This window comes from Nomascus leucogenys, chromosome 24 (genome assembly GCF_006542625.1).
Source record: "Nomascus leucogenys isolate Asia chromosome 24, Asia_NLE_v1, whole genome shotgun sequence".
Taxonomy (NCBI): Eukaryota; Metazoa; Chordata; class Mammalia; order Primates; family Hylobatidae; genus Nomascus; species Nomascus leucogenys.
The window spans coordinates 23978755-24000401 of record NC_044404.1 but is presented as its reverse complement, the minus strand read 5'-3'; the positions used below and the strand labels follow the sequence as shown (position 1 = coordinate 24000401).

General features: G+C 40.3%; 1 protein-coding gene across 11 annotated transcripts; it reads left to right on the top strand.

Annotated features, from left to right (window-relative positions):
* Window positions 1-5681: 5681 nt before the first annotated feature.
* Window positions 5682-21334, top strand: SRSF10 (serine and arginine rich splicing factor 10). Of its 11 annotated transcripts, none has more exons than XR_004028490.1 (7): window positions 5682-5947; window positions 7283-7447; window positions 7827-8189; window positions 8650-11122; window positions 14117-14279; window positions 14508-14558; window positions 18427-18490. XR_004028490.1 is itself a non-coding variant. In XM_030805777.1 (7 exons), the coding sequence occupies exons 3-7, from the start codon at window positions 8157-8159 to the stop codon at window positions 14987-14989; spliced, it is 645 nt and encodes a 214-aa protein (XP_030661637.1). In that variant the 5' UTR covers window positions 5682-5947; window positions 7283-7447; window positions 7827-8156; the 3' UTR covers window positions 14990-17057. The 11 variants fall into 11 exon arrangements, 7 of the variants coding, with proteins under 7 accessions (XP_030661637.1, XP_030661639.1, XP_030661638.1 ...); XR_004028487.1 differs by having other exon boundaries at window positions 14505-14558; window positions 18427-18482; XR_004028488.1 differs by lacking the exon at window positions 18427-18490 and adding an exon at window positions 14692-17057 and having other exon boundaries at window positions 11016-11122.
* The last annotated feature ends 313 nt before the right edge of the window (window positions 21335-21647 follow it).

Here is a 21647-nt window from a genome sequence, read left to right as displayed (position 1 = left end):
TCTAATGCCTGATGATCTGTCACTGTCTCCTATTACCCCCAGATAGGACCATCTAGTTGCAAGAAAACAAGCTCAGAGCTCCCACTGATTCTACACTATGATGAGCTATATAATTATTTCATTATACAGTACAACTTAGTAATATAAATAAAGTGCACAATAAATGTAATGTGCTTGAATCATCCTGAAACCATCCCCCATCCTTGATCCATGGAAAAATTGTCTTCCATGAAACTGGTCCCTGGTGCCAAAAAGGTTGGAGACTACTGGTATACAGGGCCAGTTGTTGACCAAAACCTTGTTATGAAGCCCATGATTGTATTTCTTCAGTTCTTTCCCATGCCCTTTGTTACATGATACCAATTGTTACATGTTAGCCTAGATAACCAGGCTACAAAGAACAGTAAGCCTTGACTATTCTGTAAAGTCTTAAGGCAAAGGTTCTTACCTTTTCTCAGCCCCTACACGCACTCCTTGATAAATCAGAGCTCCCTGATCTACTTTTCTAGGGAGATGTCATGTAGCATTTAAGAGTCAGGCTCTAGGTCGGGCGTGGTGGCTCACACCTGTAATCCTAGCACTTTGGGAGGCCAAGGTGGGCAGATCGCTTGAGGTCAGGAGTTCGAGACCAGCCTGGCCAACATGGTGAAACCTCGTCTCTATTTAAAATACAAAAATTGGCTGGGCATGGTAGCGGGCGCCTGTAATCCCAGCTACTCGGGAGGCTGAGGCAGGAGAATCCAGGAGGCGGAGTTTGCAGGGAACTGAGATCGCACCATTCCACTCCAGTCTGGATGATAAGAGCAAAATTCCTTCTCAAAATAAAAATAATAATTGAAGTTTTAATAGTAATTAGTTCTGAGTGGTAGGATAACAGGTGATTTTTGTTTCCTTTAAATTTTTCATCTCCAAAGTTTTAACATGTACAACTACGAAAAGTGTTATTTTAAGGCATTAAGCCAGAAGTAGTGTCTCACACCTGTAATCTCAACACTTTGGGAGGCCTCGGTGGGAGGACAGTTTGAGCCCAGGAGTTCAAGATGGGCCTGGGTAATGTAGTGAGACTCCATCTCTACAAAAAATTAGAACAAAAAAAAATGAGTGGGGCATGGTGGCTTGCGCCTCAGTCTCAGCTACTCAGGAGGCTGAGGTGGGATGATCTCTTGAGGCTGGGAGGTCAAGGCTGCAATAAGTCAGGGACTGTGCCACTGCATTCCAGGCTGGGCAACAGAGTGAGACCCTGTCTCAAAAAAATAAAAATTAAAAAAATAATGTGGTGAACAAATATGTCCATTAGCCATCAATTCTCCCACAGAGCAAAATTAGAGCAGGGGTTAAAAGGTGAGCCTGCACATAGATATTAATAAATTGATAAATGTGTACATATATATGTGCCCAAAAGTTTCGAACTCACAAGTAAGGAATGTTTAAACGAGAACACTGAGTTCTCGCAGTCTGAAGAACTTGGCTTGCTGCCCACTGACTAGAGTGAGATGGCTTATAGGAAACACCAGGCATGTCTTATCAAACAAATTAAATGAACATGCTTCTAATTGATTGTTTGCTCATGGAGACAGAGACACAACACCAAGCACTGTCTGTGGCAGTTGTCTGAATTAAGCAATTGTACCAATAAAATTAATGTTGTATTGACTCAAGGCTTTGGTTCTGCCTATGGAGTCAGGCTCATAATTCCACTGACTTAACACACAGAATTTGTCCCTGTGAGTCTCCTTCCAGCAAGCAGAAAGGCTCAATCAGTGTGCCATTACCCACAAATCAAGGAAGAACTATTTCAGGATCAAGGAAATCCAGTTATATTGTTTACATTTGGGTCTTATTTGTGCAGTTGTGAGAACAGTACCAAGGAAAGTGGTTTTCTAACATAAATCTCAATAAAACATAGTGTCTTCAAGAAGAGGTGCAGCGCCAACACATCATTTTCAGAAATTAACATTTGGAGGCCAAGTGCAGTGGCTCACACCTGTAATCCCAGCACTTTGGGAGGCTGAGGCAGGATGATTGCTTGAGCCCAGGAGTTCGAGACCAGCCTGAGCAATACAGTAAAACTCATCTCTACAAAAACCTTAAAGAATTAGCCAAGAGTGGTGGCACAAACCTGTAGTCCCAGCTACTAGGGAAGTTGAGGTGGGAGGATCATTTGAGCCCGGGAGGTGGAGGTTGCAGTGAGCTGTGATCGCACTACTACACTCCAGCCTGGGAGACAGAGCAAGACTGTCTCAAAAAAAAAAAAAAAAGCAAGGAAAGAAAGAAAAGAAGAAAGAGGCCGGGCATGGTGGCTCATGCTTGTAATCCCAGCATTTCAGGAGGCTGAGACGGGTGGATCATGAGGTCAGGAGTTTGAGACCAGCCTGGCCAACATGGCAAAACACCATCTCTACTAAAAATACAAAAACTTAGCCAGGCGAGGTGGCAGGCATCTATAATCCCAGCTACTTGGGAGGCTGAGGCAGGAGAATCGCTTGAACCTAGGAGGCAGAGGTTGCAGTGAGCCAAGATCCTAACACTGCACTCTAGCCTGGGCGACAGAGCAAGACTCCGTCTCAAAATAAAGAAAGAAGGAAAATAAAGAAAGAGACAGAACTTAACATTTGGGTCTTCAAAAAAATTACCGGCCCTGGTATTATACTCAGAATTAAATACAGTGCTCTTAGAACACTGGGCAGCACTTCCGGGATGCGATGTTGTGCTTCCAAAATTCCTTAGTGTATCTTCCCTTGCCCCTCTCCCCCAACCCCCAGCAGATCTGTAGTTTGGTAAATTACCCAGCTCAAGCCCTATCTCTAGCAGAAAGGAGTTCACTCTCTCTCTACTTTTCCCAGCATCATCTTTTTCTAGGTTCTGGGATCCTACAGCAGAAAACATCAAAGGGCACTTTGTGGGCCAGGCACAATGGCTCACGCCTGTAATCCCAGCACTTTGGGAGGCCGAGGTGGGTGAATTATTTAAGGTCAGGAGTTCGAGACTAGCTTGGCCAACATGGTGAAACCCCATCTCTACTAAAAATACAAAAATTAGCTGGGCGTGGTGGCACATGCCTGTAATTCCAGCTACTCAGGAGACTGAGGCAGGAGAATCACTTGAACCCGGGAGGCAGAGGTGAGTCTCAGCAGTGAGCTGAGACTGCACCACTACATTCAAGCCTGGGCGACAGAGCAAGACTCCATCTCAAAAAAAAAAGGGACACTTTGAGTGTGAGGCGGAAAGCAATTCTGGTGAGTAAATATTTGTCCCTCAGTTGCCTGTATTATTTCTCAAGGCATTATGAATAATAATAATTGCTGGCATTCAGGGCCAGCTTCTTGAACATGCTACTTGTGCACTGGAATGGGCTCCATGCTCAGAAGGACCCTGCACTTGGCTTAGTACTCTGCAATTGTCGTTTTGAATTTCTTAATAAATATTGAATGAAGGGCCTTGCATTTTCATATTGTACTGGGCCCCTGTGATCCTGTTAACATTTTAGGGCACTTTCTATGCATCAGACTCCATTCTAAGTCTTCACCCTATTAAACATGAGTGGCTGGAGTAGCACCAGACTGTGTAAATTTCCTCCATTACTTAAGGTAATTTGCAGGACTCTGTTTTCTTGCCACTGAAAGTACTTAACTGAGAAGGGCAGGGGAGACACTTGCTCCGCAAGGCCTTCCTAGGCAACCCTGTTTTAAAAATTAAAAACAAGGCCGGGGGCACAGTGGCTCATATGTGTAATCTCAGCATTTTGGAAGGCCGAGGCAGGCGGATCAATTAGGTCAGGAGTTTGAGACCAGCCTGGCCAACATGGTGAAAATCCGTCTCTACTGAAAACAGAAAAATTAGCCAGGCATGGTGGCGGGAGCCTGTAGTCCCAGCTACTCGGGAGGCTGACGTAGGTGAATCGCTTGAACCCAGGAGGCGGAGGCTGCAGTAAGCCAAGATCCAGCCACTGCATTCCCGCCTGGGCAACAGAGCAAGACTACGTCTCAAAAAATAAAATAAAATAAAAATAAGTAAAAACCAAAAACAAGAAAAAAACCTATCACATTACTGTTTCTTTCATATAACAAACCTGCATTTACTTTGCTTATTTTCTCATTGCCATCGCCCTAGAAATATAAGCTGTATGTTTTTCGTTACTGAATTTCAAGCTTCTAGCACAATGTCTGACACTGAGAATCAAACTTTTGTTTTGTTTTGTTTTTCACATCAGCCTCCCAAAATGCTGGGATTTTGGGGCCACCTTGCCTGGCCCAACATTTTAATAAATTAAGCATGCAAACCTTGGGAAACAAAAATTTAGAATAGCTCTGCTACAGAGTGCTACAAACTATCATCACCTGTATCAAATCACTTAATTGTCTTAGATGCTGATTGATACAAAAGTAATGCTTTTATGACTTTTTATTAAATAAAAGCTCATTTAATTTAACAGTACTTGAGTCCCTGCTACCTGCTTGGCACTGTGCCACACGCTGGAGGCATTCCAACCAGAACTCTCTCATCTCCAGAAGTTGACTCTTATCCAGCAGGAAATGGCTCTCAAAAGGGCCTCCAAAATCAAAACTATACTAAAGATTATTTGCTATTTTCATGCTCATTCTCTTACAAACGTGGAGTTTTCCAGAGGGTACATGATGTGATGTGTGATAAAGGGTGGTGGAGTGTGTCAAAGTTTTCTCTTTTTTTTTTTCTTTTTTGAGACGGAGTCTCACCCTGTCGCCCAGGCTGGAATGCAGTGCTGCAATCTCGGTTCACTGCAACCCCCGCCTCCCGAGTTCAAGCTATTCTTCTGCCCCAGCCTCCCAAGTAGCTGGGATTACAGGTGCGCGCCACTACGCCCGGCTAATTTTTGTATTTTTAGTAGAGACGGGGTTTCACTGTGTTGGTCAGGCTGGTCTCAAACTCTTGACCTTGTGATCCGCCCGCCTCGGCCTCCCAAAGTACAGGGAGGGATTACAGACGTGAGCCACCGAGCCCAGCCGAAGTTTTGTCTATTTTAAGTTCTCATTAACTATTTATTAATAGGTATAACCCACACTTTTCTTTAAAAAAAGCTCTTTGGAATCTTCCATAATCCACAAGACTATAAAGGCGTTCTGAGACCAACAAGTTTGAGAACCGCTGCATACAGGTCCGATGCATACCCAGGAAGCCGTCAGCAATAAAGAATACACTACAAATGACCACAGTCATGAACCTACAGTGCGAGGTTTCGTCCCACCCAGGTTGGGAGCCAAATGCATGACTAAGTGGAGATGGCTAGGGTGTGGGTGAGGGGCAAAGGCGGGCTGAAAGCACTGGAGAGACAGGCCCAGCTCTGCGCAAGGGCACACACCTCCTTCCTTTACACACTCAATACAAGAAGCTGTAAATCCTTCTTTCGCAGGTCAGGGTATAACCTGGACCAAACGGGAAATTTAAGGCAGCCTCTCTGAATTAAATAGTTTAAAAATCTGTCCATTTAGTAGTAACTGCAAAGTTTGGCCTAGAGACTAAAACATCTGCTTCCTGATTTGGGGGTGGGGATGAAGGGGAGTGCAAGGTAGAAAACGGCGGGAAATGAAGACCTAAAGAAAGAAAGAACAGGCTGGTGGGAGGGTAAGAGGCACCGCAAGCAGCCAATGAATGAGACCGAGGCTGAGGCGCGTGCGCCAGCCCTCCGCATGCGCAGGCGCACGCCTGGTGTTCTCGCGGGAAAGAACCGTTGCGGCCCGACTTTGCGCGGAGGTAGGAGGGGGAAGTGGAGGCGGGAGTGAAGTCTCGCGAGAAGAGTCGGTTGCCGTAGCAGAGCCCTCTAGCTGTGTGTGTCTGAGGCTCGGCCGCCGGAGCCGCGGACGGTTTGCTGAGCCCGTTAGTGCGCCCGGCCGAGACACGCCGCCGCCATGTCCCGCTACCTGCGTCCCCCCAACACGTCTCTGTTCGTCAGGAACGTGGCCGACGACACCAGGTAGGTACAAGGCAGGTACTCCGGGCCTAGGCAGGGAGGCCGCAGGCGCCCGGAGAGGACCCTGGTGGTGGCGGCACTGGACCGGGGGAGGGGACGGAGTGAAGATGGCGGGTCCCGCGCCTGCTTTGGCGCCGAACTAGGCCGCGCAGTGGGCCTCAGCCGCCGCGTGGGAGCGAGGGCGGCGCCTCTGCCCTCGCCGGGCCGCGTGGCGGGGTTTTTCGTTCCCCTTCCCCCTCCGCAGTTCGCAGCCCCTTTCTCCCTGCTTCCTGCCGACGCGAGCAGCCCCCCGCCGCGGCCTTTCCGCGACCCGACGGCAGCCCCCCATTGATTTGAAGTTCACATTCTTCGAGGTTCACGCCCCCTTGGCCCAGAGATTTTTTTTTCCCCCAGCCAAAAAATAGTGAGGTGGAATAACGGGATCGAGGGAGAGGATTGTTGCTACCATTTATCTTTGTTGTTGTTGCCGTTGTTAATATTTGGGGGTTTTAATCAGTTGGAGGTGTTTGGAGAAAGGGAGCGTTGAGATTTGGGGAGTTAGATTTTTCCAGTTAAATGTTGCGAGTAGTTTTTCTTATTTCCTGGAAATTCTGGTCACCCTTTGAAAAGGGAGGTTTGGGAAGCCTCAATCGTTAGGACGTTGACAGCTAAATTAGATTAATTCAGACCTACCTTAAATAGGCTTTGTTCTCACCATTCCCTTGTTTCGAGTTGCCTTCAGATTATTTTGGAAGAGTTCTTACTACAAGATGAGGCTTCTTATTTCACAAATAATGAATCTACACACAGAAAATAAGTGGTTTGGGTTTTTGGTGTTTTGTGGGGTTTTTTTGCTAGCTTTGTGATTTGCTTTTGTCTTAAATTTAAGCAGGAAAGAAAGCAATAGTAATTATGTTGGCATCTACAGAAATTTTCCCTTTGCGTCATCTTGACACTTATTATTTAAGGAGTTCGACATTTGTGACTTTTTCAGACCATATTTACCTACTGTTAAGTGTCTGAACCTGTCGCTAAAATTGGGGAGTAAAAATAAGTGCTTGGTATTTTTCAGAGTGCTAGAGTCGATTTGATACTGTAAAAAAAAAGTAAAAAAAAAAAAAACCAATGCTTATATACAACCTAATGCTGCTGTACCTTTTATGAAAAATGAAGGCTGTAGATAAAAGTAAATTGTGGTCATTCCCTTGTACCATATGTCTGCTGTTGTCCTATTAATGTAAACTGCATTTTTACCTTCCAAATTCTTGGATCCTAGCTTTCCTTCATCAAAAAGATATATTGCCTATACATCTTAAGGACTTGGACATAAAAATTTGAGGTCTTTTTATGATGTTTTAGGTCTGAAGACTTGCGGCGTGAATTTGGTCGTTATGGTCCTATAGTTGATGTGTATGTTCCACTTGATTTCTACACTCGCCGTCCAAGAGGATTTGCTTATGTTCAATATCCTTTCTTCAGATGGCTGATTAGTGAGGGGTGTTGAAGTTTGAAATTCAAGTTTATGTAAGTGGTAACATCTAAAAAGTAGTTCTTTTTGTCCTCTAATAAATGTCTGTCTTCAAATTTTTGAAAATTAATTCTGACTCACACATTGCTCTCGTTATTAAAGTTAATCCAAAAATGGTAAAATATTTAAATTCCCATTCATGCTTCTGAAACTCAAATCGGTGATTATATATGTGATTTAAATTTGAATGCACTCTGGTTGCTACTACCTTTAATGTAAGTCCTTTAAAAGTTAATATGTTCTTGTGCTTAGCAATTAAAATTTGGTATTCTTGTTTGTTAATTTGAATCTCTTGATCAAAAACAAATTGTATAACAATGAGGTAAACTTCTTTAATATTGTCCCCTAATTTGCTGTCCTCTGTTGTTACCTCAGAGAATGTAAAGCTGTACAGTTATGGCGACCCCAAAGAGAAAGCATGAAAGAACCTTTAGAGTAGAGTTCAACACTTAAGGCAAGTAGACAAGCCAAAGACCTCTTAAGGATCAGGCTTGAAGAGAAGGGAGAGTTTGGGAAAAGAAAAAATAAAGAAAAGCTGGAAGAAGGACAAGCCTAATGGGAGACAAAGCCTCGCTTTATCTACAAAAGGGGGAAAAGGTTGTTTTTCAAAGTTAAAGATAAAGCCATCTGTCATATTTGGCCAAGCATCTCATGACAAGTCCTTCTGACAAGCACTTAAAGAGTTAAAGGTCAAGATGAAGTTGAATGATGGCCAAGATTAAAGGAGTCATACCTGATGTATCCTACAGAATAACTATTTTTCTTTTTTTTTTTTTTTTTAATGTTTTGTAAGCAGTTAATTTTCAAAATTATTCTGGTTTGGTCTAGTGACAAAACCTGTAACTTGATTTATGTGGGCCTTTGATGTTGTGATTGTGGTCTTGTATAAATGCACTCTCTCTTATCAAGTTAAAGTGTAACAGGATGTATATTCTTAAGATTAAATTCAGCATATTTTGGTTTTGGACCAGGTGGTCAGATGCCACAGAGTAGCAGGCAGTGCTCTTTGGAGTAGCATGGGGTTCTGGGGTTAAGCCACAGAGCCCTGCTTAAAGGAGAGACAGGTGCATGCACTGGGGACTACTTAGAAACAGCTCTGGTGGTCTTGTAGGGTCAGAGCCACTAAAAATTCTGTTTATATATAGATTTTAAAGTGGTTGCTGGGGACACACATAAACCCTTAACTTCTTTAACTTAGCCCTGTGAAGACTGCTGGCCCTGCGCTGCTTTAGCACAATGATCAGTTGGCCCTGAATGAGTTGCAGAAGGCCTTCTCCCTGGTATAGGTACTTAACTGGGACCTATGGGAGACTGGTCCCTGACCCAGAGTTTCAGGTGACCTTACTTCCTTTCCTTTCAGTGAGATCATCTCCCTGCAACAAGGGTTTGGGTTGTGGACCTCAGACTAGGAAAAGTTCTTCCTGCTTAAATTCAGTGAGCCTCAAACTTTTAAGTTAGTGGAGTCCTAGTGAGACTTACAGGGAAAAGCCAAAAGCTACTCCTGCAGGGCCAGTGATCAAGGACAGTTGTGAGAATTGGTTGCAAAACTCCATTACGGAGAAAATAATAGCTATATCTGGCTTAGTAAGTAAAGGTAGCGGTGCATTCTGGCTTACAACATAGACCTGATTTTACCTAGTGTTGGGTGGCCCAGGAGTCAAGGTCAGTAGTAGTTTGATTCAAGAGTGTGTGATATTTGAGGCAGAAAAGGCTAGTAATTCAAAGCAATCTAAAGGAGAATGATAATTTTAAAATACATATTCAGTAAGTCTATGGTCTTAAAATAGTTGAAAAGTAATAAGAAACAGGCTTATGAATTTCATTTTTGAAAAGACCGTAAAGTACAAATTTCTCCATGACTGACATCAGAGTGATACTTGGCTGCCTCTGCTGCTGCTGTCTCTTCTGTCTGACTCCATTCGCAATAGCCTTTTCTTCCTACCCCTGGCTTACCAAGTAAAGTAGAAACTTGCCATCAGCCCAGGATTCTGTTTTCGAGGGTAGCCCCAGAGAGGATGCTCTGTTCTCATTAATAATTTTTACGGCTCTCAATATAAATCCTTCTTATACTTATTATATTCTGTCTCTTGGGGTAACAAAGTAGTGTACCCATTAAGTGAACGTATTCCTTCTAATTAGTTTAGAGCCCAGCTGCATTAACCTTGAGGGATGTTCAGTTACAGTATTCAAGGTTCTGAATTCCCCATCAGCCTTTCCCTTTCCATGTTGAAAGCCCAGTTATTTAAAACTTGTCCTTCCATTTAATCTGTTCATAATGGCCTTGGGAAGAACGGAGCTGGAAACCCGCAGTCCTTAATTCCTTTCAGAACAAAAAGTGAGAAGTCTAGTAAGGCAGACCTTTAGTCTCTATAATAAAAGAATACCAGTATCGGTCTCGAAAAAGGAGTGTGTCACTTCAGGGATTTTTAAAATCACCTCTCTAAATCTGCAGTCTTGTGTTGTCTCTCAAATTTAGGAAATAGAAATGTGCAAACTAGAATGGGGATTTTTAGGATAGAATGAAAACCTATACCTGTACCTAACCTAGCTCTCTTTCCAAACCATTTATATCAAACACTATATTGAATGTGTACTTGGCCTCTGTTAAAATGATGGTTTTAGGAAAGGAGCTAGGTTTGGACAGAATAGCTATATAAAGCCAGGAGTTCTCGTAGTATTATTGCTGACATGACCAGGGAGGACAAGCAGCTTAGCTTCTCAGGTCAAAAACAAGTACCAGTAGTTCCTGCTTAAGGCTGGTAAATAATATCTTGAAATTCTCAAGTTGGAAACCAGTCTCAAACCCATTTCTTTGCAAGAAGTTGTATATTTAGGGTCATGGTTAGGGCTTTCTGGTCTAGGAGTCCTTACAGCGGTCTGTTTCTTGATAGCATGCTTTTACAGTCTGCATGGATGTAATAACGCTTTTGGTATAGTGATTGTCTTGAGTACTGCTTGACTCTTGTCTTGATGCCCACAAATGGCTAGCGTGCTTGTCTTTCCATGCAGTGGAAGGAAGACAGTTAAATGAAATAGTAGTATTAGATATATATGAAAAAGAAAACAGCAAAATAAATTTGAAGTTAATGCTTTCGTCTCTTGTAAGGTAAGGCATATATTGCTTGCTTACACAAGAACTATTGGCATTTTCTTTTTTTCGTTTGAAAAAATATGAAAAATATTTTGGTTTTAAGAAATTTTTATTTTAGCATACAACATATAACATTTGTTTTTCTTTTTTGTCTTGTAAACTTAATTCTTAAAACTTAGGAAAATTTTTGGATAGGACAGCTTGGTGATTCAGCTATAACAGATCTTATTTCAATAATAACTTTACTGCAATATGTATTCATACATTTTCAGATGTGTGCCTTAGGAAATCACAAGTGCTTTTATAGTGTGAAGTGTTAATGGCTGAATCCAACTGAATCACCAACTAGTAAGTGGGGGTCTGGTTGATGTTCTGGAATAATATTGGGAGATTGTGAATTGTTCCAGACATACCAACTGAACTTTCATTCATTATCAAAGTTTGCAAAACTTCCCAAGCCCCTTAACATTTAGCACATTTGAGGATGTTCGTGATGCTGAAGACGCTTTACATAATTTGGACAGAAAGTGGATTTGTGGACGGCAGATTGAAATACAGTTTGCCCAGGGGGATCGAAAGAGTAAGTACCCTTATGCCTGATATGTACAAAGCATTATTTTTTAGTGTTTTGAGATTTTTTTTAAGAATTTAGGCAATTTGTGTTTCTGTTCAAAACCCAAAGGGATCTTTTTTTTTTCTTTCTTTTTTTTTTTTGAGACGGAGTCTCACTCTGTTGCCCAGGCTGGAGTGTGTGCAGTGGTGCGATCTTGGCTCACTGCAACCTCCACCTCCCGGGTTCAAACAATTCTTATGCCTCAACCTCCCGAGTAGCTGGGATTACAGGTGCATGCCACCACATCTGGCTAATTTTTTGTATTTTTAGTGGAGACGGAACCATGTTGGCCAGGCCGGTCTCAAACTCCACACCTCAGGTGATCCACCCACCTCAGCCTCTCAAAGTGCTGGGATTGGGATTACAGGCGTGAGCTACTGTGCCTGGCCCAAAAGGATCATTTTTTTAGAAAATGGAGTATCTTGAATATTTCATCATATTTTCCAGATTGTAAGTTTTGGGGTAAGTGTAAGTAGGAGGTGGAGATGAGAATGCCTGAAATACATGTGGACTCTTCTGAAAGTTGGTTATGCAGGCTTACCAGATGTTCACTGCATACTTATAAGGCAGGAATACAGGTTTTAGAGTCAAATAGACCTGGGTGTGAATTCTGGCTTAGCCATTATGTTACCTTGGGCAAGATACTAATTAAGAGATTAAAATAACCGCAGGGTGCAGTGGCTCACACCTGTAATCCCAGCACTTTGGGAGGCCGAGGCGTGTGGATCACAAGGTCATGGTGAAACCGCGTCTCTACTAAAAATACAAAAAATTAGCCAGGCATGGTGGCGCGCACCTGTAGTCCCAGCTACTGGGGAGGCTGAGGCAGGAGAATTGCTTGAACCTGGCAGGCAGAGGTTGCAGTGAGCCGAGATCACACCACTGCACTCCAGACTGGGCAACAGAGTGAGACTGTGTCTCAAAAAAAAAAAAATAGCTACTGAGGAGAAGAGGAGCTCTTGAGTAGACACAAACTATTGGAACTCTAGTTCTTGAGTTGGGTAATAGATTCCTGGTTATGCATTGTGTTATTTATATGTACTCCAGTACATAAAGTATCTGCTTCAGTGAATTGAATGAGATAAGAATTGAAGTGTATATAAGGCCTTTAGGAATGCCTTATTATTTTACTTAGGGTCTTAGAACTGTAATAATATATTACTGCGTGTTGACACTGCTCATTGTTCATAGGCCACCTATAAATATTTCGTTAATTGTGTTCTTAATGAATGGAATCTGTGGTGGGATCATTCCAAATCAGCATATGGTTCAGTGGTCATCTTTTTCAACCATTTGAAAATGTAAAATGCGTGGGTGTGATAGCTTACGCCTGTAATCTCACCACTTTGGGAGGCCTAGGCGGGAGGATTGCCTGAGCCCAGGAGTTTGAGACCAGCCTGGGCAACAAAGTGAGACCCCGTCTCCACAAAAAATAAAATAAAAAATTAGCCAGGCTTGATAGTGCACGCCTGTGGTCCCCACTAGGCAGGAGGATCACTTGGGCCCAGGAGGTTGAAGTTGCAGAGAGCTGTGTTTGCACAACTGCACTCCAGCCTGGGTGGCAGCAAGACCCAATCTCAAAACAAAAAGGCACTCACTTCCATTTGGAGTTTTTAAAAATCCTTTTATGTTATAGATTCCCAGTGTCAGAATAGTTGCCAGGTCTTGGCTGATAAACTAGATGGTGAGAAGACTTTGAAAATAGTTGAGGATATTAATGTTATTTTTAACATAAAACAGTCTTCTAATATACTTTCTTGCAAATAAATACATGCCTTTTCCAAGATGAAAATTTGCAGTTACCTCAACCCAGCCTTGGCTAAATCACGTTCTGCATCTGCATCTCACACCGAAACTACAGACACCTCTAAAACAGACTCCAGGGCTGGGTGCGGTGGCTCAAGCCTGTAATCCGAGCACTTTGGGAGGTCAGGGTGGGCGGGGCAGATCACCTGAGGTCAGGAGTTCGAGTCCAGCCTGACCAACATGGAGAAACCCTGTCTCTACTAAAAATACAAAACTAGCCTGGTGTGGTGGTACATGCTGTAATCCCAGCTACTTGGGAGGCTGAGGCAAGAGAATCATATGAACTTGGGAGGCTGAGGCAAGAGAATCGCATGAACTCAGGAGGCGGAGGTTGTGGTGAGCCGAGATCGCACCATTGCACTCCAGCCTGGGCAACAAGAGCAAAACTCCATCTCAAAAAAAAAAAAAAAGACTCCAGGCTGGGTGCGGTGGCTCACACCTGTAATCTCAGCACTTCAGGAGGCCGAGGCGGGTGGATTATTTGAGGTCAGGAATTCGAGACCAGCCTGGCCAATATGGTGAAACCCTGTCTCTACTAAAATACAAAAATTAGCCGGGTGTGGTGGCGCGTGCCTGTAATCTCAGCTCAGGAGGCTGAGGCAGGAGAATGGCTTCAACTGGTGTGGGGTGGAGGTTGCAGTGAGTTGAGATTGCGCCACTGCACTCCAGCCTGGGTGACAGAGCGAGACCCTGGTCTCAAAAATAAAAATTATTAAAAAAAAAAAAAAAAAAAAAAAACGCCAAAACACATACACACTTTTTTTTTTTGGAGACAGGGTCTCTGACCCCCAGGCTGGAGTGCGGTGGTGTGATCACAATTTACTGCAGCCACAAACTCATGAGCTCAAGTGATTTCCCCCCTTAGCCTCCCGGATAGCCGGAATACATGTGCAAGCCACTAGGCCCAGCTAATTATTTTTTGTAGAAATGGCATATTGCCATGTTGCCCCAGGCTGGTCTCAAACTCCTGGGCTCAAATGATCCTCCCACCTCAACCTCCCAAAGTAGTGGGATTATAGGCGTGAGCCACCACCCGGCTCATACATACTCTCTTTGGGATGTAAAAAGGGATGCAGGGATTTTTTTTCTTATTTATTGAGGGCTTTAATACTGTTTTTAATATTTCTAAGTATTTCTGTTCTTTGTATTTCCTAGCACCAAATCAGATGAAAGCCAAGGAAGGGAGGAATGTGTACAGTTCTTCACGCTATGATGATTATGACAGATACAGACGTTCTAGAAGCCGAAGTTATGAAAGGAGGAGATCAAGAAGTCGGTCTTTTGATTACAACTATAGAAGATCGTATAGTCCTAGAAAGTAAGTGTGCTGTGTAGCACAGTGATCTGTTTAAAAAATGTATTTGTTAGCATTTAATTTTTTTTTTTACTATTTTGTATACTTTTAATTATATACATTGAATGTTTCATTGAGACAAAAAATATTGTAGCATTTTATTTTAAAGGTTTTACGGTTTGCTTTTAATTAGAAACTTTGCCTCTATGAGTAGATATTTGTCACTGCTTTTTCTGATATGCTTTTTAGCAGTAGACCGACTGGAAGACCACGGCGTAGCAGAAGCCATTCCGACAATGATAGGTAAATAACTTTGCTTTGAAAAAGACTCATGTATTTTTTAATTTCAGAGTGAACTTTTGCTCTAAAAATAACAAATTTGATTAATATAGAATCTAATTTTTACTCTAATTATATCTCTCCTCTGTTTTGAAAGATTCAAACACCGAAATCGATCTTTTTCAAGATCTAAATCCAATTCAAGATCACGGTCCAAGTCCCAGCCCAAGAAAGAAATGAAGGCTAAATCACGTTCTAGGTCTGCATCTCACACCAAAACTAGAGGCACCTCTAAAACAGATTCCAAAACACATTATAAGTCTGGCTCAAGATATGAAAAGGAATCAAGGAAAAAAGAACCACCTAGATCCAAATCTCAGTCAAGATCACAGTCTAGGTCTAGGTCAAAATCTAGATCAAGGTCTTGGACTAGTCCTAAGTCCAGTGGCCACTGATAGTATAAACCATGGTCATTTTTAGGCATGTATCATTCATTTACTCATAGTTTGGTTTACTTAAATTATCAGGAATACAATGTTGCAATGATGCTTAAAAAACACTTGTTAGTTTTCCCTGTACCAGGCAATGGTTATAATTAAAATGATATGCTGTTGAGAAGCCACTCTTAAGAGTCCAGTTTGTTTAATGTTATGGGCAGCTACCAATTTGTGGTGTCTCTGTATATTTTTGTAAAGATTCTCATTTTTTATGCTTGAAGTATTTGGTGAAAAGATGTTGGTTGACCATAATTTGCAACATTGTCTCATTAAAAATAAACTTTCATATTCATATTTGGTAGAACTGTTAACCTAGAAATGTAGCTTGCTAATAAGATAGAATGATACAAAAGTGAAGTAGTAGCCACAGTACAACACTGACTGCTCAGACACATTTAGGTTCAGGGTGGACCTTTATGTCTTGTCAAGATGTCGAGGCCCGGCCGGGCGCGGTGGCTCACACCTGTAATCCCAGCACTTTGGGAGGCCGAGGCGGGCGGATCACGAGGTCAGGAATTCGAGACCAGCCTGACCAACATGGTGAAACCCCGTCTCTACTAAAAATACAAAAATTAGCCGGGCATGGTGCTGCATGCCTGTAATCTCAGCTACTCAGGAGGCTGAGGCAAGAGAATCTCTTGAACCTGGGAGGTAGAAGTTGCAGTGAACCAAAATCACGCCACTGCACTCCAGCCTGGGCAACAGAGTGAGACTCTGTCTCAAAAAAAAAAAAAAAAACCGGATGTCTAGGCCAATGATAATTATTTTTGATGCAGTGTGGATTAGTTCTTTTGTTAACCCCACTGTCTTGGGGAATGATGCCAGCTGGGAAATTGAGTTTTTGACTGAAACATGGAGCCTTCACTGCTTTTTTTCTGGTTCCTATGAAGATTTGGAACATAGAAAACACAAAAACTCACCTTAAAATTTGAGCAGGTCGATGATGGCAAAAATAATTTTAAGGAAAAAGGAATATTCTTATGTAGTTATTCTAAAGTTTAAGGAGCGTTGTTGACCATAATATTGCTTAGTTTTCTTACTGCTGTTAGAAGCAAGTAAATTGTTTCAAAGTAGGTTTCGTGTGTGTGTGTGTGTGCCTAGTGTAAAAGAACTGAAATTTTGATGCTTACAGCACTTGGCTCGTGCATTTGTATCAAAATTTGCCTGCCTCTTTGTGAGGGAGGCCTGCTTTTCACACCTCAGTTTATTTAATACGAGGCAAGTTGAAAGACAACACTCATTCTAGGTGATTCTGTGGTGCCATGAAATTTAATTTGGGGAAAAGGATAGTCAGTTTTAAGCAAGAGTCACATCTTCTGAGCTTTCGATTATCATTGTAGTACCTGACTAAAAATGAAGTAATACCCTTAACCATTTATAATTTCTAGTATTTCTCTGAAAGATCGTTTTGGGGACAAAAGTGACTTGACATGTCCAATTTCATTTCAGAATAAAAAGCTAGCATCTTTAAAAATCTCAGATTGCTTGCTTACAGATATAAGTAAGAATTATGGAGAAACGATTCCTTTTAGAGGATTACTTTTTTCAATTTCGGTTTTAGTAATCTAGGCTTTGCCTGTAAAGAATACAACGATGGATTTTAAATACTGTTTGTGGAATGTGTTTAAAGGATTGATTCTAGAACCTTTGTATATTTGATAGTATTTCTAACTTTCGTTTCTTTACTGTTTGCAGTTAATGTTCATGTTCTGCTATGCAATCGTTTATATGCACGTTTCTTTAATTTTTTTAGATTTTCCTGGATGTATAGTTTAAACAACAAAAAGTCTATTTAAAACTGTAGCAGTAGTTTACAGTTCTAGCAAAGAGGAAAGTTGTGGGGTTAAACTTTGTATTTTCTTTCTTATAGAGGCTTCTAAAAAGGTATTTTTATATGTTCTTTTTAACAAATATTGTGTACAACCTTTAAAACATCAATGTTTGGATCAAAACAAGACCCAGCTTATTTTCTGCTTGCTGTAAATTAAGCAAACATGCTATAATAAAAACAAAATGAAGGAAATAATGATTAACTGGAATTATTACAGTATTGAATATGATTCTAAAATAACAGTGGAAACAGTCCTTTATAGATTTAGGAATATTTTAAATCATTGTTGCACTAGGCACAACTAACTTTTACTTCGGAAATGACAGAACTTGCCAGAAAGGTACATCTTTTACACAGTAGTTAAAAATTCATTGTGTAATATCAAAGTTGTTTCATGATTGCTCATTAAGCCTCTTGGGTTAACTAACTTAAGAGGTTATTTGGTAGTGTTAAGATGAAATTTGGATCACCTAATTCCAAGTTTATACTTTCATTATCGGATGGATCAGTAATTCTGCTCTCCCTCTTCATAAACAAGATGCATTAGGACTTAACGTTTATGACATGATTTTAAATCATTTTAAATTGAATGTTGATGAGCAACTAATATTAAGTGATAATCTCTTTGGGGAAGTAGGTTAGGTATTTTGTGGTTTGAATTCTATCTACTTTATGACAATTATAGCTAATTTATTAAGTATTCATGATGTGCCAGACACTTGAAAAGGCTATGTGTTAACTCACTCTTCACAAAACCCTATGAGAAAGATACTTTTATTTTCCCCATATCACAGATAAGGAAACTGAGGCACAAAGAAAAGACTATAAGGCTGAGCCAGGATTTAAGCCCAGGCCTGGTCCCTTAGTTTTGGGGGGTGGGGGGGGGGTTTGTTTGGTTTACAGACTATAATTTGAGAGAAGTAGATTGAGGAGATAGCTCATTGAAATTGTTCATTTTCCATATAGAACTAGAAGGCCTAATTTCATTTTTATTTTTACTTGTGTCAACTTATTTTTAGACTTGGACTATTGAGAACCTTATATGTTGTTCCTAAAGCAACACACCTAACAGCTTCAAAAGGACTATATTACAGTTGAACCCATGGTAGTTTGGATCCTACTGATACTTGATGAGGATCTTTATGTAGTGTTTTATGTTAGTTTTGGGTGATGTAGTTGAGTCCTCCACTTACTGAGTGTACCTACAGTGTATGTGGTACTGGGCTCAATAATAAATAGAATGGTTATATCAACACTCAAATGAGGGCTGACACACTTTACCTCTCCTTTTACTTAAGATCTCTCTGCATTTTTTTTTTTTTTTTTTGAAGCCAAGTAAGCAAGAAGAAAAATGAGAGATAATGCTACAGTGAGAGAGGAAAGGTGCTACATAGAGTATGAGCTGTTAAGTTACATCCCAGGGGAAAGACCTGGGAACTATTGTATTATTCTCTTGAAAATTTGGCCCAGTAAGCTGCTACATCCAGTTCAACTAACAAAATCCTGTATACCACAGAGAAGAATAAAGAAAACCAAACTGACAAACATCCTTCTTTTATTTAAGACCAAACTGCAGCTGGAATACCCAGTACAGTTCTGCTTACTACACTTCAAGAAAGATCTGAAAGCGGAAAAAGAACCAAAGAAGGGCAGTTCAAGCGACCAAAGGGTGGGTGGAAGGTGCTGCAGTATGAATACTGTACGAATATTTTGACTCTGGTCTGAAAAGATAAAAGAATGTTATCGAAAACTACATGGAATAATTGAAGTCCCTTCAAGTTTGAAAGTAAGCATTTTAGGACAAATAAAAGGAAATTCAACTTTGTACTTGTGGAAACTAATCCCTAAATATGAATAGGTTTATACTGATTCGTGGGTAACAGGTCCATAATAAATTATTGGAAACTAGGATGTCTGAATATCAAGGACAACAGCCATAGTCTCTTACAGTGCCTCTGTTGGTCTGTCTCAAACTGAATTGGGTGGGAAAAGGTATGGTCCAATATAAAAGTTCCATTTTTGCCATTATTGGCAAATCTTGCCTTTATTTTGGTGCCAGTGTTTTCTGCGTAATCATTTGCTGTGTTGGCATCTGTGTTTATTTGTACACCACATGCAGTTTACATCTTTCTTAACTGCTCTCCTTCCCAGGTAAATTCCAATTATATTTGACATCCAGCTAAGAGGGCCCATCTCTTCTCACCTCTTTCGTAGTCAGTATGTTGAGCAAATATTTATTGAGCCCTTACTGTGGGCAAATCATTGTACTGGATAATTGAGGAGAAAAATAGATAATTCCCTTATTCAGTAAATGTCTACTGAGCACAATCTAGTGAATCATTACAGTATGGCCTCATTGTTTTGTTTGAGGTGTATTATTCATAACTATTTTACACCATTCGTATCAGTGTAATTATAGAACACACTATACTATCAAAGATAATTGTGTGGTTATCTGCCATTTAAAAGTATCCAGTATTTGATCCCATTATTACAAATAATGAAAAAATGATTTCTTTTAATCTGTAATAAACTGGTTTATTGTGCAGTGACTGTAATATACTAGAGTTATAATAAATTGTTTACTCTGCCTCACCAAACACATACTAGGATATAACCCCCAAAATAAGTATTTAACTTTGCATTAGATATAAAGGAGACTGGGTGCTATAATTAGATTATTTTGAGGCAGACAGAGAGCTGTTATCCTAACTGATTTAGTATGTTCTGTAATTGAGAAAATGTTCACCAAATTATACTTTCTAGTGATTTACATGTACATTTTATAGGGGACATGTTCTGTGTATAGCGAATAAATAACTTTTATAGTATCACAAAATGTTCTGGATTCCTTAGTTTCTTATTAGGATATGATGTTTCTTTACCTATACATTGATTCCATCACATTTGATTTTTGTCATCTTTTTTGCCACATACTTAAAACTTTCCATACAAAATTATTAACTAAAAATCTGGAAGTAGAATTTAAGCTTTTAATTTATAGCAATTTTGAAAATATAGCAGAGGTATATTTTCAGGGGAGGTGTGAAATGGAGGTATTACTGTTTGTATTTTATTTTAGAAATTTTTTTTGAACTTGCCCAAGATCACACAGCAAGTGTCAGATCCTAGGTTACAGCCCATAATCTTTCACTTGCTTCATCTTTTGTTACCATGTTTGTTGTTTAATCAAATGGGGAAGTGTTTTTATAGCTTTATTTTCATGGAGATAGTAACATTGATATAATGGGATCTAGAATTTACTTAAGAGTCAAAATGACTAGATTTAATTACAAGAAGTATTTTGTTGTATACCGTTATACGCTCATTAACATAGTGGGTTCTTACGGACAGAGGTTCTATGTATTTTTAAAAGAATATGTAGAGGTTATAGACTTTTTTTGCCCTCTACCTCCCTTCTCCATTTCCTTTTGAAGTTCAGACATTTAAGGGGGAGAATTAAGGTGCATACTGAGTTGGGATTTTGTTTAAATTAGGTAAATACATATATAACTACAATAACAATAGTTGGTAGTTCTCTAAGTATTTAATTATGGTGAATCAGAAAAGGCCCTTCAATTTTTGCATCTGTTGAATGAATTGCTTTAGGATCTCTTCTGTGGTTCTCTCTCTTTATACTGAATGCTGTCAATATTACTGAGCACTTACTGTGCCAAACCATGTGCTTTTCAAATATTTCTATTTAATCCTAAAAACACTCCTGGGAAATGGGTATTATCCCATTTTACAAATGAGAAAATTGTCCTTTGTAGAATACCCATCATTTGATAGCTTCTTGCATATGCTATTCATTCCTCACAGCCTTACAAGGTAAATGGATAATGTTCCTGGATGACAGATTAAAACGTAATCCAAGATCTCATGGTTGTGTGGCTCAGAGACTCTAAGCATGGCTTTCCAAATCTCATTGTCTTGTAGAGATTTTCCATTGTATTACATTTTGACCATGTTCCTGTTTACAAAACCTAAGATGATATTCTGAAGTAGCTGTGACTTGAGCAATAGCTCAGGAATAATCTGATGGCATTCTACTAGGAAGGAGGACTAGCAAAGCCTATAGTTAGGCTATCCTAGGCATGAACTATTTTCATTTTAGATAGGATGACTTGATAAATAGGATGAAGTGAGCAACCTGTTTGTCTTCAGTTATTGGTATCTACAAGACATTCTGCTAGTCACTGTGGAAAAGTTTCCTTCTCTTGGGTTTTTCCTCTGCCCCTTCCTCTTAACAGTGTTGGTTATCTTTATTATGTTCCTCTGTATTTGTAACAGCTGTTTCGCCCTTGTATTGCACAATGGGGATTTTTCTTGGAATAAAAAGTGAGGCATGTAAATTCATTGAGAACTAACCGTAGTTTGTAAAGAAGTCAAAGGCCTTTGTATCTAGTTTTTTGCAGATCACATTTCTTTGAATGCTGGAAAGTGAAATAAACTGGTCTAGGAGCCAAAAATAAATCTTGGGTTTTTTTAAGATTTTGCTCTACCTTAGATTTGTAACCACCTGGTATAAGAGATTTTAGAGATGCACTCTGTCCCTCTTTCTTTACAAATTGCCTACAAGAATGCAACCAAAATACTAGAAACTGAAACTTACACAAAACCTGTCAGATTTTTTCCTGTGTTGTAGTTGTTCTAGGGAAGAGGATAGTTTATCAGTATTTATTTTAAGCTTAAGGATAGGTTTTGGACCTGGATTCCATCGTAGTATAACTGCCATCAAAAAGAAGACAAATTGAAATTACAGCATTTACCCTAAGGTTCACA

Bases quoted from the DNA above. Each gene is read 5' to 3' on its own strand.
- SRSF10 (XM_004092667.3), top strand. From the start codon at position 5,883: ATGTCCCGCTACCTGCGTCCCCCCAACACGTCTCTGTTCGTCAGGAAC. The intron at 11,123-14,116 runs GTAAGTACCCTT...TGTATTTCCTAG, and splicing joins TGCCCAGGGGGATCGAAAGA to CACCAAATCAGATGAAAGCC. The intron at 14,280-14,504 runs GTAAGTGTGCTG...TATGCTTTTTAG, and splicing joins AGATCGTATAGTCCTAGAAA to CAGTAGACCGACTGGAAGAC.